This window comes from Cannabis sativa, chromosome 6 (assembly GCF_029168945.1).
Source record: "Cannabis sativa cultivar Pink pepper isolate KNU-18-1 chromosome 6, ASM2916894v1, whole genome shotgun sequence".
Lineage (NCBI taxonomy): Eukaryota > Viridiplantae > Streptophyta > Magnoliopsida > Rosales > Cannabaceae > Cannabis > Cannabis sativa.
In genome coordinates, this window is record NC_083606.1 from 9,276,673 (window position 1) to 9,302,516 (window position 25,844).

Sequence of the window (25,844 nt, forward strand, 5' to 3'; positions counted from 1 at the left end):
CTGAAACACAAAGTGCTTTTCTCTCGAATCGACTCATCACTGATAATATTCTTGTTGCTTTTGAGTTGGTACATCATTTGAAACATAAAACAAGAGGAAACCGAAGCTACTCAGCCCTCAAACTGGATATGAGCAAAGCGTTTGATAGAGTGGAATGGCTTTACATTCAAGAAGTTATGCGAAAAATGGGCTTCCATCAGAAATGGATTTCTTTGATTATGAGTTGCCTGAGCACCACTAGCTTCTCATTTATGTTGAATGGAGAAGAGGTTGGGAATGTGCAACCTACTCGAGGTCTTCGCCAAGGTGACCCGCTATCACCATATTTGTTCTTGATTTGTTCTGAAGGGCTCTCACGTCTTCTACAACATGAAGAAGAAATTCAAAATCTAAGAGGATTGAGGTTAACACGTCATGCTCCTTCCATTTCCCATTTATTATTTGCTGACGACAGTCTCCTCTTCTGTGAAGCTACCAACAATTCAGCCATTGCCATTCATAGGGTCTTGGATATCTATCATAAAGCATCTGGCCAGTTGCTCAACACCTCCAAGTCAGTCATGTCTTTCTCCCCCAACACTACTCAAGCAGCAAAAACTTTTTTCCATCAAACTCTTGGAATGCCAATAAGTGAATGTCATGAACGTTACCTTGGTCTCCCTGCTTTCTCGGAGCGAGATAAAAAGGAAATGTTTAGTGATATCAAGGAACGAATATGGCAAAGATTACATGCATGGAATGAAAAACTTTTTTCAGTTGGTGGAAAAGAGGTGCTTTTGAAAGCTGTGGTTCAATCCATTCCAACATATGCAATGAGTTGCTTCCGTTTACCAGTTACTTTCTGCAATCAGTTGGAATCCATGATGGCTAATTTTTGGTGGGGCTCTAATAAAGATGGTTCAAAGATTCATTGGCGTAGTTGGAAATTGCTCTGTAAGTCTAAATTTGAAGGGGGAATGGGTTTCCGATCGTTCGTACATTTCAACCAAGCTCTACTTGCTAAACAAGCTTGGAGAATTTTCCACATGCCTAATTCTTTGCTCAGCCGCCTTTTAAAGCATCGATACTTCTCCAACAACACCTTCTTGGAAGCTCGTCTTGGCCACTCTCCTTCTCTTACTTGGCAAGGAATTCATTGGGGCCGCCAATTATTGGAAGAAGGATTGCGTTATAAGATTGGTAATGGACACAACGTATTGGCTGGTGTGGATAAATGGATACCAAGCCACTTTAATTTTAAACCAGTCAGTTATATGGGCCCAAGAAACATTCCTGTTTCATCATTCATTAATGATCACAGAGAATGGAATCTCCCTTTGCTAAATCAACATTTTCAACCAATTGATGTGGATAAAATTGTTGCAATCCCATTAAGTTTTTTCCCAAGCCAAGATCAGTATATTTGGCATCATACTACAACTGGTTTGTATACTGTAAATTCTGGTTTTCATTTGGCTGAAAACTTAGCAGAAAACCGAGAATCAAGTGGTTCAAATGCTCATAGGGATTGGTGGAAAACTTTTTGGGGCCTAAGTCTGCCATCAAAAGTGAAGATCTTTGCTTGGAGAGTAATGCAAAATGCACTCCCTGTGGCCACTGCTCTTTGCCGAAGGAAAGTAATAAATTCTGCCACTTGCTCTTTGTGTAGTAATGCTTGGGAATCCATTGGTCATGCCATGTTTAATTGCACAAAGGCAAAGAAAGTTTGGAGAGAAACTAAGTTCAAAATAGACCATACTCATGCTCATAATATGCACAATGGTGACTATCTCATTCACTTGTCTTCAATTCACTCAAAACATGATTTTGAGTTGATTATATGTACCATGTGGGCTATTTGGCATGAGCGCAACAAGGTAACTCATGGGGGTGTTTCACGATCAAGTCTCACTATTGCCACTTTTGCAAACACGCACCTGGAAAGATATGCACGAAGTAGAACAAAAAAACGGCTTCAATCTCACTGCACCAGTACAGCTACTGTAACAGCACCAAACCAGCAAGAAAATGGACTTGTTCGTCCAAGTATGCATCCTACGGATCACATAGCTGAACCGTCTGCTGCTGTACAACATTCTGACCGAAGCTTCAAGGCGTTTCCCTGGACACCACCACCAGTTTCTGGCCTCAAATTAAATGTTGATGTTGCTGTAAACACAGACTTAAAAATTCTAGGCTGTGGAGCAATCGTACGTGACCATCATGGTACTGTCATAGCAGCTCTATCCAAGCCAGTCCAAGGATGCTTTCGATCTGATGAAATGGAAGCTAAGTCACTTTTTCATAGTCTCAATTGGGTGTTACAACAACAACTTCCAATTACACATATTGAGACGGATGCATTGCGTGTTTCTTCGGCTATCAATTCAGTTTCTCGGGATCTTTCTAGTTTTACTGACTTAATAGTTGATATTAGTTGTCTTTTGTCCTTTTTCTCAAGAGTAACTGTCTCTCATGTTAAGAGACAAGCTAACCAGGCTGCACATGGTTTAGCTAAGTATGCTCTCGAGGTGGATGAAGACGTCTGTTGGATGGGTGAAATCCCAAATCCTATTTTCTCTGTTGTTATAAACGATTGCCAGTTATAATAACATGGAAATTTCTCAAAAAAAAAAAAAAAAGATTATAAGGATATCATTTTGTACCAATGTATTTTTACCGAATGTATTCTGTGGTACATTAGATGGGTATCAGGTATATTAAATAAGTATCAGAGAATGTTTTTACTTTTTAACCCTAATTACCCTTAGATCAATCTCAGTCGTCAGATTAAATAACTCTCTCATCTGATAGTTGTCGTATATCACGAATTACAATCCGTGAAAGGAAAGATTATAATAAAATTAAACAATAAACAATAATGCATTACACGAAAATAATTAAAAACATACATATTTTTTAAAAAAAAAAAAACAAATCTAAGACGTGAGACTTTATACTAAAAAAAATATTTTAATATATATGTATTAAATTAAAATTGTATTTAACTAAAATAAATTTCTATGTATACTATTTGTGTTATATTTTCAAAATTTCTAATTTATCCTTTTAAAATGAAAATACATTGAAGGATATATTTGGTAACATTTATTTTAAAATTTATTAATTACAATAGTAAAAGTAAAATTTTTGTTATTAAAATTTTATTTTTAAAAAATAAAATTGTGTTCTATAACCACTTTTGTTTTTCAATTTTAAAAACAGAATACAAAAGTGTGTTTTGTAAATTTTATTTTATTTTTCATTTTTTTATAATATTTAAGTTGGGTTTGGGTCTAGAGCCGGAGTTCAGGTTCGGATCCGAGCTGGGATCGAGGCTTGGGATTCGAGTATGGGGTTCGGGTCTGGGTCGTGGTCGGGGTTTGGGTCTGGTGGTCTGGGTGTCAAGGTCCAAATTGGCGTCAAAGTCCAAAATATTAATTAAAAAATTTGTTTAAAAAAAATTAAAACTTTTTTTTTCAAAATTTTTAAAATTTTAATTATCACCATAGTTTTAAATAGAAGAAATCCCCCCTTGAATCCTCGTCAGGATCCCATGACGGTAAATTCTAAGACTAGTGTTTCTCCCACCACAAAGGGACCTACCGACCTACATAACACTGTCAATCTAGCCAATGATGTGAGTCCTGTTGATCCTGACATTCCTCCAAGGTTGGATGAATCCACAAGATCTCATATAGGAGAGCAAATTAACATGGGATTGTTAGAAATATTTTACCATGATCTAGATTTACTAACAAGTATGTTGATTAACATCCTAAATATAAATATCTCTAAAATAATGAAATTAAACACATAAGAGTTTAGAAAACCTTATATTGGTTGCAGCAGAATATAATGACTCTTTCTGCTCAGATCTCTAACCCTTGTTCTTTTTTGTCGCAGAGTATTATCAAGATCTGAGTCTGGATCTCTTTCTCTCCTTCGGATTTGGTTACCACCGTCTTACTCACTATGATTGAGTACTTGACTTGCTATGTGTGGGCATGACACTCTATCACTATAGGCTTGAGTATGAAGAACAATGAAGGAGGCTTGAAAATCACTATAGAAGGTGTCTCTCATCTACTAGTTTTTAGAGAATGAAAACTAGATTTGGTAGGTTGAAAAGTCAAGTATTGGATGAGATGAGAGCATCATGTTCCTTTTATAGTGTTTCAACTAGGGCTTAGGGTTGAATTATATGGATTAAAAAAGAATAAAATATTTGGCAAAAAATCACACTAGTGGCCAGCCATAAAGGGACCAATCTCTAGTTACAATTTTGTCACTTTATTTCAACCACTTATTCTTCTTTCAATAATATCATATTTTCTAATTCAATCCTATAAATACCAAAACTATTTATTTAATAATTATAATTAATTACCAAATAAAATTACCGTTTATATTATTTATTAATTAGACCACACAAAGTCTCTTAATTAATAAATAGACCCCAAAACCTCTTTTTTTCACAATTAAGTCCTTACTTAGTGAAAATTTACAAATAAGACATAGTCTAGTTTTAGAATTATAATTGATTAATTAAAACCAATTAAATGAGTCTGAAAGTAGTATTCTCTCAACTAGTGAAGGGACCATGGGCCTATATAACCGAGCTTTCAATAAGTAGATCTAGAATTTACAAAATAATTTTTTTAACTTATTAGTTCTGCCTTGCACCACTATATATTTGGAATTGAATTAGACTCTCAATTATATAGAATGCTCTATACATACCAAGATATAGATATGTTATGATTATCTATTGTTACAATTCTAATAGTCAAAAATCCTCTATAGATGATCTACATCAAAAAGGGACATATTTATCGTTCTACCCTTCAATGTATTTTATCCTTAAAACACTTAGCTACCTATAAATGATATTTTAGTAATATAATTACTGAAATGAGATCACAATTATTTATCTCTATTCAGCCAAGCTCGAAAGAAATCACTTCTAAATACTTAAGAAGCTATAGATTCCATATCTATGATCAGCGCTCCCACTCAATTGAACTACCATGTTCCCAAGATATAAATATCTGCCAGAACCATTTGTTAGCTTCCACAAATAATAAAACTAAGATGAACCTAACCTTATCAGGATTAAGATCCATAGATCTAAGATCAACCAGTGATATTGACTTAGAAAGATATAAGGGTAAGTTTATGATATCTTACCCAAGATCAATATCGGTCCCTTCCAATGTGTACTCCATACATCTGATAATGGTAAACTCTACCAATGCCTTAGAAATGACATAACACTTATCCAAGGTGTAAGTATACCTTGTTGCCGATTATCATGTCAGTCTAAATTAGGGCTGAACATCGGGCAGGTTTATCGAGTTTCAGTTTCATGGGTTTCAGGTTTAAAAAAATGAAACCGAACCCGAACTTGAATAGGGGTCGGGTTGGCGGGTCACGGGTTGGCGGGTCACGATTGGCCAGGTTGACGAGGTCAACGGGTTGACCTAGTCAACTCGGTCAACTCTTTAAAAAAATTAATATTTTATTCAAATAATTATTTCTTTTATTTTTTTTATTTATTAAATTAAACATATATAATATAACAACTTATTCATCAAATCAACTATTGTAGAAAAGAAGCATTAATCAATCCAACCAACAAACAACTTGTTCATCAAATCAAATGTCATCTTCATGTATGAATCATGATAAAAGTGAAAACTAAAATATTTCAAAATACATCCATATCCATAGTAAAAGGTAAAGGGAAGTTTAGGGTTTTTTAGTTTTTAGTTTTATTTTTAATTCTTTTTATTTTTTAATTAATATATAATATGTAATAAAAAAATATATATAATATATGAAATATGCGGGTTGGCGGGCGGGTTCGGGTTCAACCCAAAACCCGGTGGTCCTAAAAACTTAACCCGCAAACACGCACGAAGGGTACCGGGTTGAACACGACCCGTCCGAATATTTTTTCTTAAAAAAAATTTGCGGGTTGACCGAGTCGGTTTGAATATTTTTTCTTAAAAAGGCTTTGCGGGTTGCCCGGGTCCGGGTCGAACCCGCTCGAAATATTCAGTCCTAGTCTAAATTTAATGAACTGACAAATCACGAGAATTAAACTTTTGAACATATAATCATGATTATATTTTACTGTGCTGACGATACTATAATCATGAATAAAAATATATATATACATATTTATATATGTTCTAGACTTAATAGAATTTATAAATTAAGTATAATCATGAAATAAATCATGTGAACCATTCAACATAAAATGATTTCTGATCTTTTATTAATTAGTAAATCTGATTATATTGAAATGAATTTTATTTAGGGCCCAAAACCCAATAGGGATAGCCTCCACAAAACACAATTGTGGCTATTCAACGGTGCTACGTAGGAGAAACAGTGCCAGAAATCGGCGAACCAGTTATTGGTGAGCCTCACTTGACATTGGGAGATGATATTGAGGTGGCCAGGCTTAGAGAAGTTGTAGGCCAGGTCACTCAAATAGGACAAGAAGAACCACACAATGCTAGTTGCGATGTTTTCGCCTAGTAGAGACGCAAATTCAAAAAAGGATAAAAAGAACCATGCGTTGCTAGTTGCGATGCTTTCACCCTGCAGAGACGTGAATTCCTAAAGTGGAGGATGACTAGGAATACATCCTCTGAGCCTGCATGCCAAAATTAAACCACTGCAATAGGGAGGCTAATGACTTGATGAGGTAGTTCAATGAGAGAACTGATCCTTTGGGAGAAAGGTTCATAGACATATCAGGCAGGTCTACAAGCATGTAGACCATAGACAAACAGTCCAATCAAGTTCCTCAAACACAAGGACAGAACCTTTCCTCCTTAACAATGGTCAAATATTTTTGGAAAGACCGTATGGCACAAATAAATAGTTCCTGGCACTAGGAGGCATTTGACAACGACAAAGCAACCTCAAAGAGGGTGTGTTACATTCTGGCCAGGCCCTAACCGACCACCATTATGACTCTCTTTCCAGGGTATCTGAGAACAAGTTGTTCCAAGGCCTAGAGACCTTGCTCTCGACAAGCTGGGTCCTAGGATAACCAACAACACACAGGACAATAATAACCCAAGGAGCAAGAACTGGAATGACTTTGTTCTACCACAGAACAATAATTTCAAGCAGGTGGATCAACCAAACTTAAGGAATCGGTAAGATCAACCTCCCATTAACCCACAAACCGGCCTGGCCAACAAGGGGAATCTCGTCGATCTGGCCGGCCAAGAAAGTATAACCAGCCAAAGGCTGGCCGGCCAAGACCCATTACTTGGCCAAAGGCTAGCTAGCCAAGGCCCATTACTTAGGTGGGCCATCAAGCTGGACCAATTTGAGGTCGCTCATCGATCAAGCATGGCTATAAAAACTTGAAGCATCTGGCCGACCACTTAGGTGGGCCATCATGCTCGACCAATATGAGATCACTCATCGATCAAGCATGGCTATAAAATTCCAAGCTCTCGATGACTTCATGGCTGAATGAATGAGCTTATCTCTTGAAATCTCTCAAGATTTAGGAGAAAGGCAAGAGCCAGAGAAGAAGCGAGAGCAAGAGCAAGACAATTCAACCTAGAAAGTGCATTCCACTTGCTTGGTGCAGGCATGACCCTCAAGACACCTGGAGCAATAGTTGCACGAGGCAATGAAGGTCAGCTTCAATGCTTCCAACAATGAGGCTGAATATGAAGCTCTGATTGCTGGCCTCAAGCTAGCACAAGAGGTACAGGCTAATTACTTGAATATACACAACGACTTTCACCTAGTCATAAATCATGTCCTAAGTGAATACACAGCCTAATATGAAAAGATGATAGTCTACTTGAGTTAGATTTGAGACTTATTAAGTCAGCTCAAAGGCTATACTAAAAGGCAAGTCCCCAAAGAAGATGCAATAGCCAATGCACTCGCTTGACTAGCCAGCAATGCCTTGACAGCCAAGGCAAACTTGGTACCCGTTTAGTTCTTAAAATAATTAAGCATCTCTATTTTGGAAGAAATAGACATGCTAGATGTCAGTTCAACATGGATGACACCCATAACAACATATCTCTAAACAAAAATCTTGCCAGATTGCAAGGATGAGGGGAAAAGCTACTAGGTGTCCAATCCTAGAAGGGTAACACATAGACGTGGAATCCCAATATCACCTCTAAAATGTGTTGCTAAGAAAGAAATTGAACAACTTTTGATAGGAGTGCATGAAGGCTCTATGACAATCATGTCGGGGGTAAAGCCAGCTAAGTGTAGGTGGGATCAAATTGTCTTGGACTGCAGCACTGACCTCGTCTCCTAAAGGCTGGCCGACCATGGCCTCAACAGGCTGGCCGACCATGGGTTCAACAACCTAGCTGGCCATAACCTTCCACAATCTGGCGGCCATAGCCTCATCAAAGTGGCCAGGCAATGCTCCCTCAGCCTCGCCAGCCACTTGGTTTGTACCCTAGCTGACCTGATCCGCCAACAGCCTACTCTATACTTTTGGTCTACCATGACCAAAAAGTAAACATCTTGCTAGCAGAATCCCTTGACGAAATAGAAGAAAGAAGAGAGCAAGCCAACTAAAAGCGTATGTCTGCCAAAAAAAAGTTGCCAGGTACTTCAATAAATAAGTCAAGGAGACGAAATTCTCCATAGAAGACTTAATGCTTCGAAGAACATTTCCTGATACAAAAGATCCTACAACAAGCATGTTTGGACCAAACTAAAAATGTCCGCACCACGTTACAAGATAACAAACCATGGTACATACAAACTCGCCGAGTACAATGAGAACATCTTGATAAGTACTATATTATGTTAATATTTTAGTGATAAATTCTTTAATTTATTAATATTTTATTTGTTGATTTAAATTTTTTTATATTGTTATAAAATGTAATACAAATAAAAAAGATTGAAATATAATTTTATTATAAAATTTTAATAATTGGATAAATATTATTTTAGTGTGATTAAATTTTTTAAAAAAAAATTGATATAATAATAAAATAATATTAAAATTAAGATTTGTTGACAATATTTGAATTGCCATGTGCCACCCCTAACTTAAAATTCTATCGCATTTTTTTTTTATTATTTTCAAATAATAAGTTAAAAATGTTCTAAAAAAAAGTTAAAAATAAAATTAGAGTTCTCTAATATTCCATAAGAGAATAGATGATTATTTTGTGGAGAATTATCGAAATCAAGCCTCCACTTCACTAAATAATATTACAACTTTCTCAACTGCCAAAAAAAAAAAAAAAAAAAAATAGCAGACCAAAATGAGGATTTACCGTTGTTGACTTTACATGAATCTCTCTTTCATTACTACCACTCCTCACTCTTGTCCTTTAACACCTTAAATAATTAGAGAGAGATAAAACTTAGGGTGATTCTACAATGTACCCTTTTAAAAGAAATGTACTGATATACCCATGACTTGTTTCGGTATCCAGAAAAATTTTTTAGTCTAATTTTTTTTTTTCATATTCATGTACGTTATAGCTATATAAGATAACCTACAAAATTTTATGAAATTCAGAATAATTTACAATATAGAAAATAATGTTCAAACAGTCTATTTTACACGCGTATAAAATAAAATAGTCACGTGTGCAACACACTGTTTGAACATATTTTTCGGTGTGTTAAATTTTTCCAAATTTCTTAAAATTTTACAGGATATCTTAAATAACTATAACGTACATGACTATGAGAAAAAATTTGACTAAACATTATTTCAAGTGCTAAAACAGATAAGGGTGCATCAATATATCTATTTTAAGGGTGTATTGTAGAATTTCCCTAAAACTTATAATTAGGGCTTTCATCCCATTCCGCGTTTTTTTTTAGGTTAAACAACATTCAATCCGTACTAAGTACAGATTTTATATTTTAGATTCAATCTGATTCGCGTAACAGTTTAAATCCAATCTAATCCAATTCGCAATAGTACGGATTAGATCAGTTATTTTTTTTTAACGATAAATTATTTAATATTTCATAGAAAAAAATTAAAAAAAGACTATTATTTTTTAATCTCCAATAATAATTTATTTTCATCTCTATTTATATACAAATCAAATTAATATACATATATCTACTCATCTTTAGATTTACACTAAATTGTATATGTATCCATTATTAAAATAAATAAACAAGTATAAATACATATTTAAATTTAGGGTTAATTTCACAAATGCTCAAAAACAACAAAAATACGGTTTCACGGAATTTTAAATATTTTTACGATTTTTTTAATTTTATTTACATAAAATACAGTCCTTTTATGTGGAAATTTTATTCATTTGTTGTTAATTTTTTGTTATTTGTATGTTATTTTTTATTCTTATTTTGATGTTATTTTCATGTTACTTTAATGTTGTTTTTTTTGTTGATTTTAGGTTGTTTTCGTGTTATTTTTTAGAAAACTATAAAAATGTAAAAAAAAAAAAAAAACATTCTTTGAACGTAAAAATATAAATATTTTACAAAAAATAGTGCCTTATATAATTATTCCTTAAATTTATGTGTATATGCAAATAAAAATTAATATTATTAGAAATCAATATATATTTTATATTCTCATTTTTAAAAAATATATATATAATTTATCTCAAAAAAAATGTTATTTTTTTGAGGTTAAACAATATCCAATCCGCACAAGTATTTAAATTTTTCAATCTAATTCTCACAAATGTAGATGTCCATATTTTGTAGATTAAATTAAATCAGATATTTTGTGAACGGTACTACTTATAATAGGACGACAAATAGTTACAACATTAACAATTAATAATAATAGAAAAAAACAACTCCTTTTTATGTTGGTCTGCCACTAACATTAACAAGTAGACTAGAGCCCTGTATATATAATTATGTATGCATAATTGGCTGCTCAAAATTGTAGTGCAATTAAGACTACAAGCCAAATATGAACAAAAACAAGATTATTAGAATAGCAGATAACAAAATATTACCCCTTAATTACTAGATAATATAGCCTCAAAATCCGAATTCTCAACTTTAAACTAACTAAAATTAGAACTAACTAGCTTAGATATGTGCCCAAAAAGTGCTAAGAAAAACTTCAATCAGCAGATCATACTATTTGCACTCCAAATAGCCTAAAACCTGAATTGGCAGCAGCAGCAGCAGCAGCCGCCTTCGGAATTTCATTGCCGACTTCTTCCATGGCCACTTCGCCATCCCCTTCCTTGTCAACTTCAACTTGTTTACAACACTTGTCGAAATTCAATCGAAGACAGGAATGTTTCGCTGCACCGTTGATCAATAATCTGTCGTTATCTTCAACCACTTCGATCATAGCAAAAGCATCCTTCTCATTCAAAACATTTCTCTGCTCACATAAGTAGAAGGCAATGGTGTCATTTGCCTTGAGCTTTTTTTCCTTGACAAACCGACTCCAACCCCTAGTGAAGACATAGCTCTGGCTGCTCCTCCAGTAACAATACCGAAACTTCCATGACCTCATTGAATGGTCATGGAACACCACCTCCATGTCATCAACCGTCCCATCACCGAGACTTTCCTTCTCCTCTGAGTCCTCTTCAGAAATATGAGGCAAATACTTGATGGCGTATTTCTTGGGAATCACAAGCCTGTTCAGCTTGCCTACATCGCTCGGTGTGAGCTCCTTTTGGAAAAGAAGTTGCTTAAACAACAATCCACCTATGTTAGCATTACCTAATAAGCCGAGAGAAGCAGCTTTCTCAGAATTTTCTAAGCAAGTATTCCTTAGAAAGTCTTCGAATTTGGCTTGATAAGAGCCATCTTTGATCATGTTTAGCAAATTTTCTGTGGTGTAATGACTTTGGAACTTTGGCTCTTCAACAGTAGCTTTAGTCCAAGGAAAGTTCCTGTGTGAATCCCCGCACCGCAGCCTGATTGCCGCACTGTCATAGGCCATAGCAGCATCCTCCTCCAACTTGAAAGTCCCAAGCCAAATGCGCTGGTGATTAGCGTATATCTGGGCACCCCAGTGCCCATTTTGCTGCTTCACCGTCCCTTTGTATTTTGCCGAGGAACCAGTCTTTGCACGCTTGCTTGGAGTGAGCGAGTGCACGCTGCCATTGGAATTAGCTGCTTCCGGTATCACATTCAACCCTCCATTTAAAACAATGCTCGACATGACATCTTCCATGCTGATACCTATGCATAAATTCAAAATGAAATAGCCCAATATTAGACTAAAGAAACGAATCAACAACAAATTAAACGGAACTGAAACACAGATGAAACATGAGTCATTAAGTTTGGCATATAATTGATAATCTACATTTATAGTTTGATCAAGTTATTACACAATGCTCATCAATCCAAAAGATATATAAATGTTATAATGTTACCATTAAGTGAGAAAAGGATCATATCAGATGCACTTATGAAAATTAGATTACACAAGAAATGAAAACCAATTACGAAAATCAGAAGAAATAAATATTTTATATAACGAAACAGTATATATCCTTGCATAAACCAAGATTAATAATATTCATGCAATTGGAATATACACAATTAAATTAAGCATCTTAATTGAATATCAAACAAGTATCTCAAAAACCAATTATACATAGACAAACAAAGATCGACTTTCCTTTCATATAGTATATTAATCCATTTTCCACAAGAATAAAACGCTTCAAAATGCTAAAATTCAAAATTATTTAAACAATTAATCGAAAAACATGGATTATTGTAGCACATCAAGTGCATCTATAATAAAATCTAATGAAAAATAGAGGTTGTGATTATTTTTAAATTTTTATGGTAGGTAGTATACATACAAAAAGATAATTAATATAACATTCAAATTTTTTATTATTATGATTAGACTTCTAAGTTCCAAATAAACTAAAAATACCCTATTATATTTTAATAACTTCAAGTTATGGAATAAAGAAACCCCTATAAAGCTTTTAAACCATAAAAAAGTTTCGAATATATTACTGATTATCTCTCTAAAACCAAAAACAAAAAGCAGGGAAAAGAAAAACAGTAACAAGAGATAATCATTCTAGAAACAATCAAAACCCTTTCCAAACAAAATCTTTTGCAGAAAATAATGCATAATTTATATATATATATATAGGTTTATAATCCTTTGGCATACAATCAGTCCAGTACTTCATTATTGAGAAATTAACACTACTCACAATGATAATATACATACAATTAGGTAATTCCTGAAAGAAAGACTATGCAAACTGTATCATCCGCATACAAATAATAATAAACCAAATTATATAATTACAAAGCAAGATTAAAAGAGCATGTAATTTGTTTCCAAGCAGCCAATCATAAACAAAAGTTAATTTAACAAAAATTTTATACATAGAAGTGTCTGTGTGTGTAAATGTAAATTAAAACTAGTACTGAGATCTCATGATCTCGTGAGTTATGCATTAGTACTTCTATAGTAAAAGAACTGATCAAGATTAAACAATACAATACAATTAAACAATATTAAAATATAGCTAGATTATCAAATAAGACCGTTCATTGTGTTGCTAATAATGTGTGTTTGTCTTTTGTTAAATGATAAGGCCGCTCATTGTGTTGCTAGAATCTTGTTTTATGTCGGACTATAATTTTAGTGAGCTCAATGCTTCTCGTGTCTTAAAATCTATTGTAATGGCCGAAAGTTATTGAATAAATAATCAATTATTCACCAAAAAAAATAGCTAGATTATCATTCTAGAAAAAAAAAATTAAAAACGCTAACACTCATGAGAGGAATTAAAAATTTACTATAGCTGCACCAAAAAAAATGGAAAAAAAAAAAAAAGAAAAGAAAAACACAACTCCATACTCCATACTTTATTGTGAAGGGGGTTAATAATCCAACAGAGAAAAATCACTGTATATGATGAACTAAAATCAAATAAATTAAGAATGTTCAAAAGAATTCAAGTAAAAGGAGTGAGTGATTACTTGTGAAATAATTTGAGTTCAATTACAACACAAGACAAATAATATATTTAACATACATACAATTAATATATATTGTACATACATATAGAGTTATTTTTACACATCTTCAAAGAAAAAGAGGGAAATATATATAACGAAACATACAATCAATTTCTTGCACGGAATTACTCAGTTTTCTATTAATTATATATTCAACAAATTACTGCACAAACACAACAAATCAAATTTAATACCAATTAATATTCGTTTCAGTACATATACATTACAGTAGATTGAAATAGTGAAATTTTATGCAAATCAAATCTGGAAAAAAAAGAAATAATTAACAAGTATTATACTATACATACACACTTAAAACATGCATCAAAAGTAATAATAGACCACACATAAAATCAGAAGATCGAAATAGAAGAACCCAAAATTGTATAGAACTTGAATATCTAACCTGCTGCAAATTTTAGAAGCAGAAAATATTTTCAACGTTGCCTCCCAAAACACTAACAAGCAATGTAGTGAAAACAGCAGACACTCATATATCATATATATATATAAGAAAATGTTTACATATATGTATTATATATATGGGGTATAATCTATTTCGTGTTCCAAGCAACAAAGAAAAAAGGAAATCAAAAAATAATTAAATTACTATTTACCCAAATAAAGAAAGAGAATCAAAAATTTGAAAAGAAAAACAAGGTGATGAGCAATTAATCGCATACCTCCATAAGGTAATTTTCTTCTTTGACGAGCTTTTTCATTGCGACCCAGAATAGGAAACTAACAAAAGTTTCCATCTTTATCATTATGATCGTTGACCCACCTAAGAAAAGGAAACCCAGAAAAAAAAAATCATTATTACCATGAAATAGAATCTTCACCATCAAATATATATATAGACCAACAAAAAAAAAAAAAAATCAAAAGCCCCATATCTAAATAGCTCATTAATTAACAACGGAAAGATCTTTTTATTGAAAAATAAAAACACAAAAAAAAACTGTTTTATTTACCTTATCTTTGCATGGAGAAGAAGAAAAGAGAGAAGAAGTTTTTCCTTTTTAAGCGATTTTGAGAATTAAGTGAAGAATAAATTAAGGGTTTTTTCCGTTAAATAAATAACAGTGCCAGGCGTACCTTTAATGTACCTGGCTAATCCATCATATTATTTATATCTTCAACAAAGGAAGGACCATGAAAAGTCACGCTTTTTTTTTTTTCTTTTTATGTATATATAGAAATATTCAAAATAATTATTAATTTACTTCATATTAATAAATTAAATACTCCACTAAACATTTTATTAGAAATTTATGAAAGTTTTTCAATCTTTCAAAAACAAATTATACAGATTCTCCAACTAGGTTCAATCACATGAAATATACTTTAGCACAAACAAAATAATGAAAAGATGCTATTAATAATTTGTTCATTATTTATGGAAAGCACAAAATTAACTATATTTTCTGTTGAAAAATCATATCATGTGCAAACATTAAAAAAGAAAATCTAATAAATTCTGGCATTGATGTGTGTGAAGAAAATAAAAGGAAAGATAAAGTTATAGAGATAAGATCATATATATATATAAGGGGGTGATGTGTCAAAAGGATATGATCAATGAAATATGTGTCATCAGACTAGACTATCACCACATTGATATATTATCTCTCTCTAAAGGAGCAGCAGCCGCCATTAAAGCCAATTCAGTACTTGTTTTTCTTCTTTTGTTTTTTATATTTCTATCAACAAAAACAAATAGAAATTAAAGAGACAATATTTGACTGAAACCAACCAAAAATTTATTGTGAGATAAAGGTGTTGAAAACTACTGATCTTAAAGCTATATAGCCAATAGAAATAGAAAGAAGAAAACACACAGATCCATATTCAGTCAAATATTTATATAATATGAACAAAAAACAAAAAAGAAAAAAGAAGAAGAGCTAGCTAAGAACATATATATACATATACTACTATACATACATTATAAAAGTAAGAAAAAAAAAGTCTAGAGAAGAAGAAGAAGTAATGAATAAATATTTATATATATAGCAAATTAATTAGAAAGGGCAAAGAGAGAATATAAAAGTGCAATAAGCTGACAGATAGAGAAGTGAGCACAAACCGTCAACAAGGTATGCACTCATACAATTGTCAGTGTGTGCTCACTCTCTTCTGTCAGTTTGTATATTATCTCATCTTTTATATATAGATATATATAGATTATTATATCCCCTTCTAATCCAAACCCTTTACTTGTTTTTGCTTATCTATATTGTAATATGTGTATGTATACAAAACACTACATACATATACAACAAGATCTATCTAATTAATCCCAGAAAGATGTGGAATGGATCTATATGATGATGATGATGATAGTGGAGAAAATATATACTATATATATTCATCAGATCTGAGAAATGATGAGATTGTACCCAGAAATGACACTATTTATGGTAAAAACATGTTAGTTTTTCAACGCACACCCACCCTTTTCTAGCTTCCTATAGCTAAGTACCTTAATTAGAATTGAATCTCTACAGCTATAGCTACATACATCTACCATAAACCCCAACCTTCTCATTAGGATCTAGGGTTTTTTTTTGGTAATTTCAGAACCACCCCCACAACTAAAACAAACTATATTATATATATATATAATATATAGTCTATATTATCCCATAAATTACCACTACATATAATATATAGTCTATATTAAATCTCTTTTTCTTTTTCCTCTTCCACCCATCTCCCTCTATAGATAAATTTACATATAGTAATGATTTCATGACTGGTTTGCAAGATCAATATTTTGTTTTTCTTCAGAAAAAAGACCTAGCTAGAAGAAAAAGAAGAAGAAGAAGAAGAAGAGGAAGAGGCAAGTGTGTGGAGATGATGGGAGAGGACTAAGTTCATGAAATAAAGAGATAGTAGGTATAAAGTCACAAACATATGAAGAAAGAGAAATTTCAAGGTAAGAAAAAGAACAAACAATAAATAAGAGAAACCCACCTTTTATATATGCATGCTCCTTCTTTTTGTACTCCCAAAAATTTGAGCCTCTCATTTTCATTTCAATCATTTTTTTTCTAATGTTTTTATTATGTTCCTTTATTTAGTTGTTGAATTTTAGAATATGTATTTGTGTAGAAGAAAGCTCATCCATCAACCAAAGAAAAGAAAGAAAGAAAATGATGATAACATAATGGTGATAGACTGCTAGTACTTACACAAGTATAAATGTACACCATTATTTATTTATTTTTTTTTTTTGAAAAAAATGTACACCATTATTAATAGGTAGTAGTTGCAATTTTTTATAGTATAGTTTTTAAATTAAATTTTGTGAGATTTAATTAATATTAAATTGTAAACACATTTATGTAGTTGTGTTGGGCATTTAATATTTTTCATATAAGAGATTTTAAATTGGGATTTTTATAAAAAAATATTAGATTTTGAGTAAAAATTTACAATTTTATTGCTACATGAAAATTCTTATAATAATACTGTCTTTTTATAAAATAACCGTAAAACAATAAAATAAAACAATTAAAAACAAAAGTAGAACAACTAAAAAATAATCCTTGAACAACTGAAAACTTAACACAGTACACAATATTTTTGAAAAAAATTCTGTCCCACAATAAAAAAGAAAAAAAGTAGAAAATTTTAGTATATGATATAGAAATCCCTATAAAATTTGTGTTAAATTTGAGACAACAAATGAGATTGTGTTATATTTAGCCCACTATTTACAATTATACTTCAATACACAATATGTAAAATAAGTAAAAAAAATATTAATTATTATTGATGAGCAATTGAGAATACATTTTTTTTTATCTTTTTATTGTATAAATAATGGTAATAAGGTAAATAATTTATGTAAAGTTTTTAAAAGTTAATATATCATAATAATTCATGTCATAATAGTAAATCAAAAAGTGGCATTTATTGTGGGCCAAATTTAGTAAATGTTATATCTTGTGTTAAATTTGGTACAATTGTTAGCAGCATGTTACAAATTTGGTACATTTTTTAGAATACCATTAGAATTGTATTAATTTTAAGTGTGGTAAAATATCACAATACACTGTTTAACACTCTATTGGAGATATTTTAAGGATAACATGTTATATCTTTTTTTTTGAAAGGTAATTCATTCACTGAAACATTCTTACAAAAGGATAAGGCCATACAACCTTTATATAGCATAAATGACACGAGGGAGAACAACCCCAATTCACATGGTACTAATTTTGTTAATCAAAGCATAATTTGCTAAAATATGAGCCATCATATTGGCCTCACGATACACAAAAGACAATCCAAGCATGATTCATCAACGTTGAATTTCCTGTAGAATAACATCCACATCATGACAACCCCCATCTTCTCCCTGCATTAAGCTAATTGCTTCTCTACAATTCGATTCAGTAGTAAAGTGAGGGAGTTGTCATTGAATGCCAATCTGTAAGCCTTCCCAAATCGTAAGGAGCTCAGTTGTGACTAGCAATAAATCATCCTGAATAAATTTTGATGCAGCAAAAATAATACTACCATGTGCATTAGGTACTACCGAGCCTATCCCTCCTATCGGAGTTTCATTTTTTAAACTGGCATCAACATTCACTTTGTAACACCCTTCAATGGGTGGTTGCCAACGTATATTTTGTCACTGTTCTTTATGGACATGTTTATCTTTTGGTGCCTGAAACTCATTCAAATTATTTTCAAACCAATCTAGAACATCCCTCCCTCTCGGCTTACACCCCCATGTTTCATGCTATTACATATAGACCATAAATACTATGAAACCAGTAGAAAAAAAAAATTAAATTTATTTGGGTCCCAAAGGTGAGATAATCTCTATCAAATGAGAGTATATCAGTTTGAGCACAAGACATTATATCACCTTTTAGCCCATTAAGTTTCCATAGTTCCTTATTGACTGAGCACCCCAGAGAGTATTAAAGATTCCTTCTTTGTGTTTCCTTGAGCACAGATCAGAATCAGGTGTCACCCTCAACTTTCGTTTATTGAGTTCAACATTAGTTAGAATCCATGAGTGGCATATCTTCCAAATAAAATGTTTCACTTTTGGAGGTACCTTTAATTTCTATAGACCAATTCTCCATGGCATGCGCATTAGATTATCATCTAAAAATCTTCTCATACCATTCCATATATATAATGGCATCATCATCGATCATCATCACAAAAGAATCGCTCATTTCCTTGAGATGCAAAGATCATCCTTTCCAAATCCAAAAAGTCAGGAAATGAAAGGGCCTCTCACATGGCTGTTTATACTCACAACCATTCTCTCTAAACTTGGACCCCATTTTCAACATGATTTTTTAATTCACCCAAAGTATCCTTTTGCCAATCTGGTACCCCTCCGGACTAAATTTTTCACTCCAAAATCCATAGCCCATCTTTTTTGGTACTTAACATGCATCTATACGATTATTGTCAAAGTCCAAACTATGCCTCTTCACACTGCTATACAGTCTTTTCTCAAACAAGAACAAATTAAGCATGCCTACAAAATTCAAATGGACATTTTGTCTATGTACGCTCCTCTAGAAGAGTGGAAAAAAATCCTTTGGTATGAATAGGAAAAGAATCACAGCAATAGGCACATCTTTATTTATCCATTAGGAACACATGTAGTCAACATGATAGATTTCTACACTATTTTCCTTATTAGTCTTAATGCAAAATTGGATGAGAACAAGAAAATAGTTTGCACTCCCACCTTTGAACTATAAGAAGCACCTTTCAGAGAAAGTTAAGAGTATAGGGATCTCCAAAAGATTATTTTTGAGAAAAACTAGACTATTCCACCAGAAATTTGGCTAAAAATAGAAGATGATGGAGGCAACAGTCGAGACTAAATTTAATGATGACATGAAGTTAGTGACCCTATAGTCGGGGATTTTGGTAGGTTCCCTATTTTGGAATGAAATGCAAAGATAAAGGTATGACACTCTATTGATTTTTTGGCAATAGGCCAAGGTTTTATCAGTCTGGAAGAGTCTTACACTCGAGTCTTTAGGGGTGGCTCTAGTACCCTCAATCAATGTTAGTATTTGCACCACAACTCCTGGTTCTATCTATTCTACCTCCTAAAACTTAGTACACAACTCCGACCATCTATGGACCCACTACCTCAGGGTATGTGCTTCCACAGACAAGTTTCTCTGGCTTTAGAGTGGCACTGATCAGATGTAGTTGGCTTCTAGGTAGATCCAGATGAACCAATAAGAGAAAGTTTCAGAATCAGGTGTAAGCTAGTCTCGAAGCAAGAGAAGTGGAAAAATTCAAAGTCTGAGTGAAGCTATGAAGAAAGGAAGAAAGAGATATGAGGCCCAATATTCTGAGTATACAAATTGGATCGACACTTGAGATAATTTCTATAAAACCATGTGCAACACGATTCATTACAGAAAGCCCCCTCTGATGTATAATGGAGGCAAGCATAAAACTGATCCTAGTAAAAGGTGTGAGTATCATAATAACATTTGAAATACTATGAATGAATGCGATTACTTAAAGGATGAGATCGAGAATCTCATAAAGAATGGGTGCCTCCACGAGTGGGTGAGAATCCTAATCTTATGAATAAGACAAAGGGTAGCCCAAGGAAAACTGGTCATTCCCAGACAACATAGAGCCATAAACCCTCCTCAAGGAGCAGTTTACTAACAAGATCGGGGAGTTTAGGCCCCTCAGGGGGTCCCAAATGTACAAGCACTCAAAAACATACAAGCTTCTAGACCAGGGAATCCCTAACCTCTAAGTGTTGCTCCACCCCGGTAGATGGACACGTGTGACTATTTCCAGAGGTCCACATATCGCCAGAAGTACTAACAATTCCCAGAAGAGGTATCTCAATGAACTCGAATAGGATGGGGAAGTGTGTGCTCTAGTGAAAACACCAGCATAGAGGCCATAAATTTTGAACTTTCCAATCATATTCATAGAAGAAGATGTCAAGCATGTTCATCTCCCTCATAAAATATGGAAGAGACAATTCCTAGAGCACTTGCCTAGCTAGCACCAGGGACAGCCCGGGAAAAAGATAAATCAGACCCCCTATAGGGGTGGAAATAATGATAGAACCATTGGGGGATGTAGAATAAGTATGTAATAGTGAAGCAGACCCCACAAAGTCATTAAAGTGAGACGAATTCTGCCCCCAACAATAAAAGAACAAATTATGTCCACAGTGAAGCAAAACCAAGACATCCTGGTGTGGAGCCATGCATATATGACATGTATCAGTCCCCATATAATCTGTCATGCCTTGAACATAGATTCAGATGCCAACCCAACCAGGAAAATGAAAGTGGATACCACTTGATCAGGTGCGCTCAAAAAATGTGAAGGCAAAAGTCAACAAGTTAACCTCGATAAATTTCCTCAGGGAAACTGTATAACCAGTTTGTCTTGCTATCTAGTTCTGGTCCCTAAGAAAAATAGGACATTGAGAATGTGCATTGACTTCACAAAATTAAATAAGGCATGTCTGAAGGATTGCTTTCTGCTTCTGCGAATAGACTAAATGTTAAACACTACCTCTGGGTATGAACTCCACAGTATTATGGACCCATACTCCAACTACAATCAGATAAAAATTCATGTAGCAGGACAAGAGTAAACCAGCTTTCAAACAAACAAAGGTGTGTACTGCTACCTTGTAATGCTCTTTGGGCTCAAAAATGCCGGAACTACCTATCAGTGTTTGGTAATAAAATGTTGAAAGATATTTTGGGGAAGAATATGGAACTTTATGAGGACAACATGTTAGTAAAGTCCAAGACTACTGGGGAGCACAATAATGATTTGTTAGAGGCCTTCTCGATAATCTAAAAGTATAGTATAAAGCTGAATCCAGAAAAATGTACCTTTAAAGTCTCCTTAAGGAAATTCCTAGGCTTCATTGTCAACTTTTGAGGAATCAAAGCAAACCCAGAGAAGATGCGGGCTCTCCTAGATATGCCCTTCCTAAGAAAGCATGAAGATGTAGGCAGCTTAACCAGGAGGATTGCATCTCTCAGTAGATTTTTGTCTAAAGAAACAGATAATGCATTCCATTTCTCAAGATCTTACGCGGAAGCAAAACATTCAAATGGACCAGTGAGTGTGAAAAAGCCTTCTAAAGATTAAAAGAGCATTTGTCTAGGGCTCCCATTTTGTTGAAGCCAGTTGAGGGAAAAAGTCATTGTACCTATATTTGGTCATGTCAGATCAAGTCATTAGTTGGCATTAGTGCAAGAAAAATGAAGGGTAACTTCAAATTTATTACGTAATTGAGAGATTATTTGGCGTAGAGTCCAAGTATCCTATGATAAAAAAGCTTTCCTACTGTTTAGTGATAGCCTAAAGGAAGTTAAGACCGTACTTCTAGGCCCATGCCATTAAGGTACTCAGGAACCACCCTCTCCGCCAAGTCTTGAAGCAGCTAGAATCCTTAGGAAGACTGCTTAAGTGGGCCATAGAGCTCAGTCAATTTTATATTCAGTACCAGCTAAGAATATCCATCAAGGGTCAAGCCCTCATTGATTTCATTGTGGAATGCATCGGAATCAACGACGATCCAAAAGAACTAGTTCCAGGACTGGTGATTTAGAAAATCTATATCGGTAGAGCCTTTAACAAGAAAGGTTTCAGAGCAAGAATAATTCAAATCTCACTGCAAGGGCTCAAAAGTGCCCTCCAATTCAAGTTCATCGCCTCCAATAACGAAGCAGAGCATGAAACAGTGATTACTAGTTTGCATCTAGCTAAGGAAGTCAGTGCTGAAAACATTGAAGTTTACAGCAACTCCCAGTTAGTGGTGAACCAAATATTAGGGGAGTATCAAACTAAGGGAGAAAAGATGGCTACTTATGTCTCCAAAGCTCGATAACTGCTCTAGAATTTTAAAACATATACTATCCAGTAGGTCTCCAGGGATCATAATGCCTTTGAGGACATGTTGGCTAAGTTAGCAATAGATATAGAAATAGAGGAACATAAATTGGTCCCCATAGCTCGTCTCATTGTACTAAGTACCCAGATGCTGGGGTAAACGTCAATTACCACCCCAACTATTGGATAGGCCCAATCTACAAGTTCTTAAGTTCCGAAGAGCTCTTGATAGATAGAGAAGCTGCGAGAAAAATCCAATATCAAGCTCCCATCTACGTAATCCTAGAAAAAAATTATACATAAGAGGGTTGTTTGTACCATACCTATGGTGCATAGCCAGGACCAAGATCAGCGTGGTTATCCACGAGATACACGATAGAGTTTGTGGAGATCACACGTCTAGAATAAGTCTATCCAAGAAGATCATCCGGCGAGGGTGTTTCTGGCCCATGATGAAAAAGATTGCATTGACTACCTCCAAAAATGAGAGCAATGTAATTGTTACACCAAGGTCCCTTAGGCTCCACCTACTGAAATAGCACTCATTAGTAGCCCATGGCCTTTTGTGGTATGAGGGATTAACTTAGTAGGGTCTCTTCAAACTGGGAAAGGATGAGTTAAATACCCTATAGTTGTCGTTGACTACTTCACCAAGTGTGTAGAAGTGAAATCAATGAACACGGTCACCTCTAAGAAGGCTTTGGATTGTAATCAAGAACACCATATGTCATTTTGGCCTTCCACATAAGATCGTGTCCGATAACAATAAGCAGTTTGATAGTGATCACTTCACCAATTTTTGTACTAAACATGAAATTATCAAAAGCTTTTCGACTGTGGCCAGGCCACAATCAAACAGACAAGTGGAGGTCATCGAAAAGATCCTAAAAAACACATTGAAGAAGAATTGCAAGCCTGCCAAGTGCATTGGCTGGAAGAACTTCCCAGAGTTATTTAGGCATACCGAACAACTAAAAGAACTTCAATGGGGCATACTCCATACTCTATGGCATATGGTTGTGAGTTCGTCATTCCAATATGCAAGAAACTTATGACCCTACCTGGAACCACACTTTACTTCAAGAATGACTAGATTTAATCGAAGAACTTCAGGAGCAGTCACAAGTTTAACTGAAAATGTATTAAGGCAAAATTTCCTAACACTTTAGCTCGAAGATCATAAGCCAGAGGTTTGACGTCGGAGATCTTGATTTAAGAAGGGTTTAGGCATCTCAAGAGTTGGAAGTGGGGCGACCCAACTGGTAAGAACCATATGAGATCTAGCACAAGATGACTGAACATAGCAGTTAAAAACCCATGATGAATCTAAGATTCCACGAGCTTGGAATGCGGACCACCTACGCCAGTACTATTAGTAAATGGGGGTAGCTGGATCTTGTTTCACCTTACACGTTTTATTTCTCTTTTCCTTTTCAAGAAATGTAAGCCTCTAGTAACTCCCCAGGGCAAAGACAATGTTGTAACAATTATAGAGAAAAATGAAGAAAAACATGAATTATTTTTAAATCTTTATGTGTGTTTCTAACAAGTGACCAGGAACCCAGGATCTCACTTGGAGGGTATTATGTACAGCCATGTACCTCTAAAAATTTGCTTGGTATGATTTAAGGTATACTGAAGTCCAAGGTCCATGCCTTTGGAAACAGAACCTCAGGAAACTGGGAGCAAGTTATTTCTTACCACAGATAATTAAACCACTAGTTGCATCAAGTTGAAAAATTAAAGGAAGTCCAAGCTTCTAAAATAACAAAAAAATAAAAACATTGGAAAAAAAAACCAACTAAAGTCCAAAATGTTCAGACCATTAGAACTGAAACCCCATGGAATCAAGAGTAAGTTGCTTTCATAAGCTTTCCATCTTTAAAAAGTTGAAGTCCAAAAGGTCCAGGCCATTGGAACCGGAACCTTAGGGAACCAGGAGTAAGTCGCTTTCATAAGTTTCCCATCTTTAAAAATGGACAGGTTAAAATTAAAATTGTTGAAATCCCAAGGCCCAAGTCTTTGGAACCAGGACTGCAGGAAACTTGGAAATAAAAAAATTAATAAAAACTTAAATCAAAATACAAAGCACAGAAATGAAACCCTAAGGTTCAAGCCATTAGAAATGGAGCCCAGGGTATCCAAAAGTAAATTCTCTTAGCAAAAAATTCACAAGTCGCAGCACTTGATGAATCAGTTGCTAAGATTTTATAGTAATTAAAAAGCAATTTAGTCCTCATAGACAGTCAAAAGAAATTGCTAAAATAATTACAAACATAAGAGTCTCGCGTTAAAAGCATAATCAAGTGTCCTCGCAATATAAAATAGGGGAACCCTTGTTACCCAAATGTAAAAAATATACATAAAAAAGAGGATGCGGTTAAAAATAAAGGAAAAATAAAAAAGGATAACTACAATAGTTGGAAAACTAAGGCTGGGCCTCCACATCAATTTAGGAAGATGGCACCTGAGATGGAATCTCATTAGTTAAGGCTTCAGCCAAAAGCACTGTGCTCAACTCTTCATCTAGGAGATCAAGAGGTAACTCTTTAGCTGGGTGGTTAATTCCGTGTTGGCGGTGATTCTTCCACTTCCTCCTCTTCAAAAATTGAATCTCCTATCTTATCTTTGGCGAGTGTTTCCCTTCTCTCCCAGACCAAAAATATTTGGCAAAAGAGTGCTTCCCCCTCGCTAAGCCCCTCACCTTCAAGGAGACATGTCCCTTTTCCCGAGCGCGTAAAGGGAAGTAATGAAGGCATCCCATAAGCCCCTCACTCTCTTTTTCTCTGCCTTCACAATTTGCTCTTAGGCCTGCCTCTAGGCCTCCACTAGTTTAGCATTAGCCTTCGCCAGTTTGGACATAGTCTCCGCTGCCTTTGTACTGGCCCCTTCTAGCTGTGTTTTTAGATCATTCTCAGTAGCTATTGAGACATTCCCGACGTCAGTCATTAGTTTTAAATATTTCTCCAAGACATAGA

At 34.2% G+C, this 25,844-nt stretch overlaps 1 protein-coding gene and 1 long non-coding RNA gene across 5 annotated transcripts; one reads left to right on the forward strand and one right to left on the reverse strand.

Annotated features, from left to right (window-relative positions):
- Nucleotides 1-10,783: 10,783 nt before the first annotated feature.
- Nucleotides 10,784-16,950, reverse strand: LOC115725443 (AP2/ERF and B3 domain-containing transcription factor At1g50680). Of its 4 annotated transcripts, XM_030654962.2 has the most exons (4): nt 16,067-16,584; nt 15,591-15,680; nt 14,661-14,761; nt 10,784-12,156 (listed from the first exon to the last, which is right to left on the reverse strand). In XM_030654962.2, exon 4 carries the CDS (start codon nt 12,146-12,148, stop codon nt 11,087-11,089), a length of 1,062 nt encoding a protein of 353 aa, XP_030510822.1. In that variant the 5' UTR covers nt 12,149-12,156; nt 14,661-14,761; nt 15,591-15,680; nt 16,067-16,584; the 3' UTR covers nt 10,784-11,086. The 4 variants fall into 4 exon arrangements, with proteins under 4 accessions (XP_030510822.1, XP_030510821.1, XP_060972987.1 ...); XM_030654961.2 differs by having other exon boundaries at nt 14,952-16,950; XM_061117004.1 differs by having other exon boundaries at nt 14,661-15,680; nt 16,067-16,583.
- On the forward strand, nt 16,776-24,354 carry LOC115725444 (uncharacterized). The gene is made up of 2 exons (XR_004013402.2): nt 16,776-16,918; nt 17,095-24,354. It is a non-coding gene; the product is annotated as an uncharacterized LOC115725444 (long non-coding RNA).
- The last annotated feature ends 1,490 nt before the right edge of the window (nt 24,355-25,844 follow it).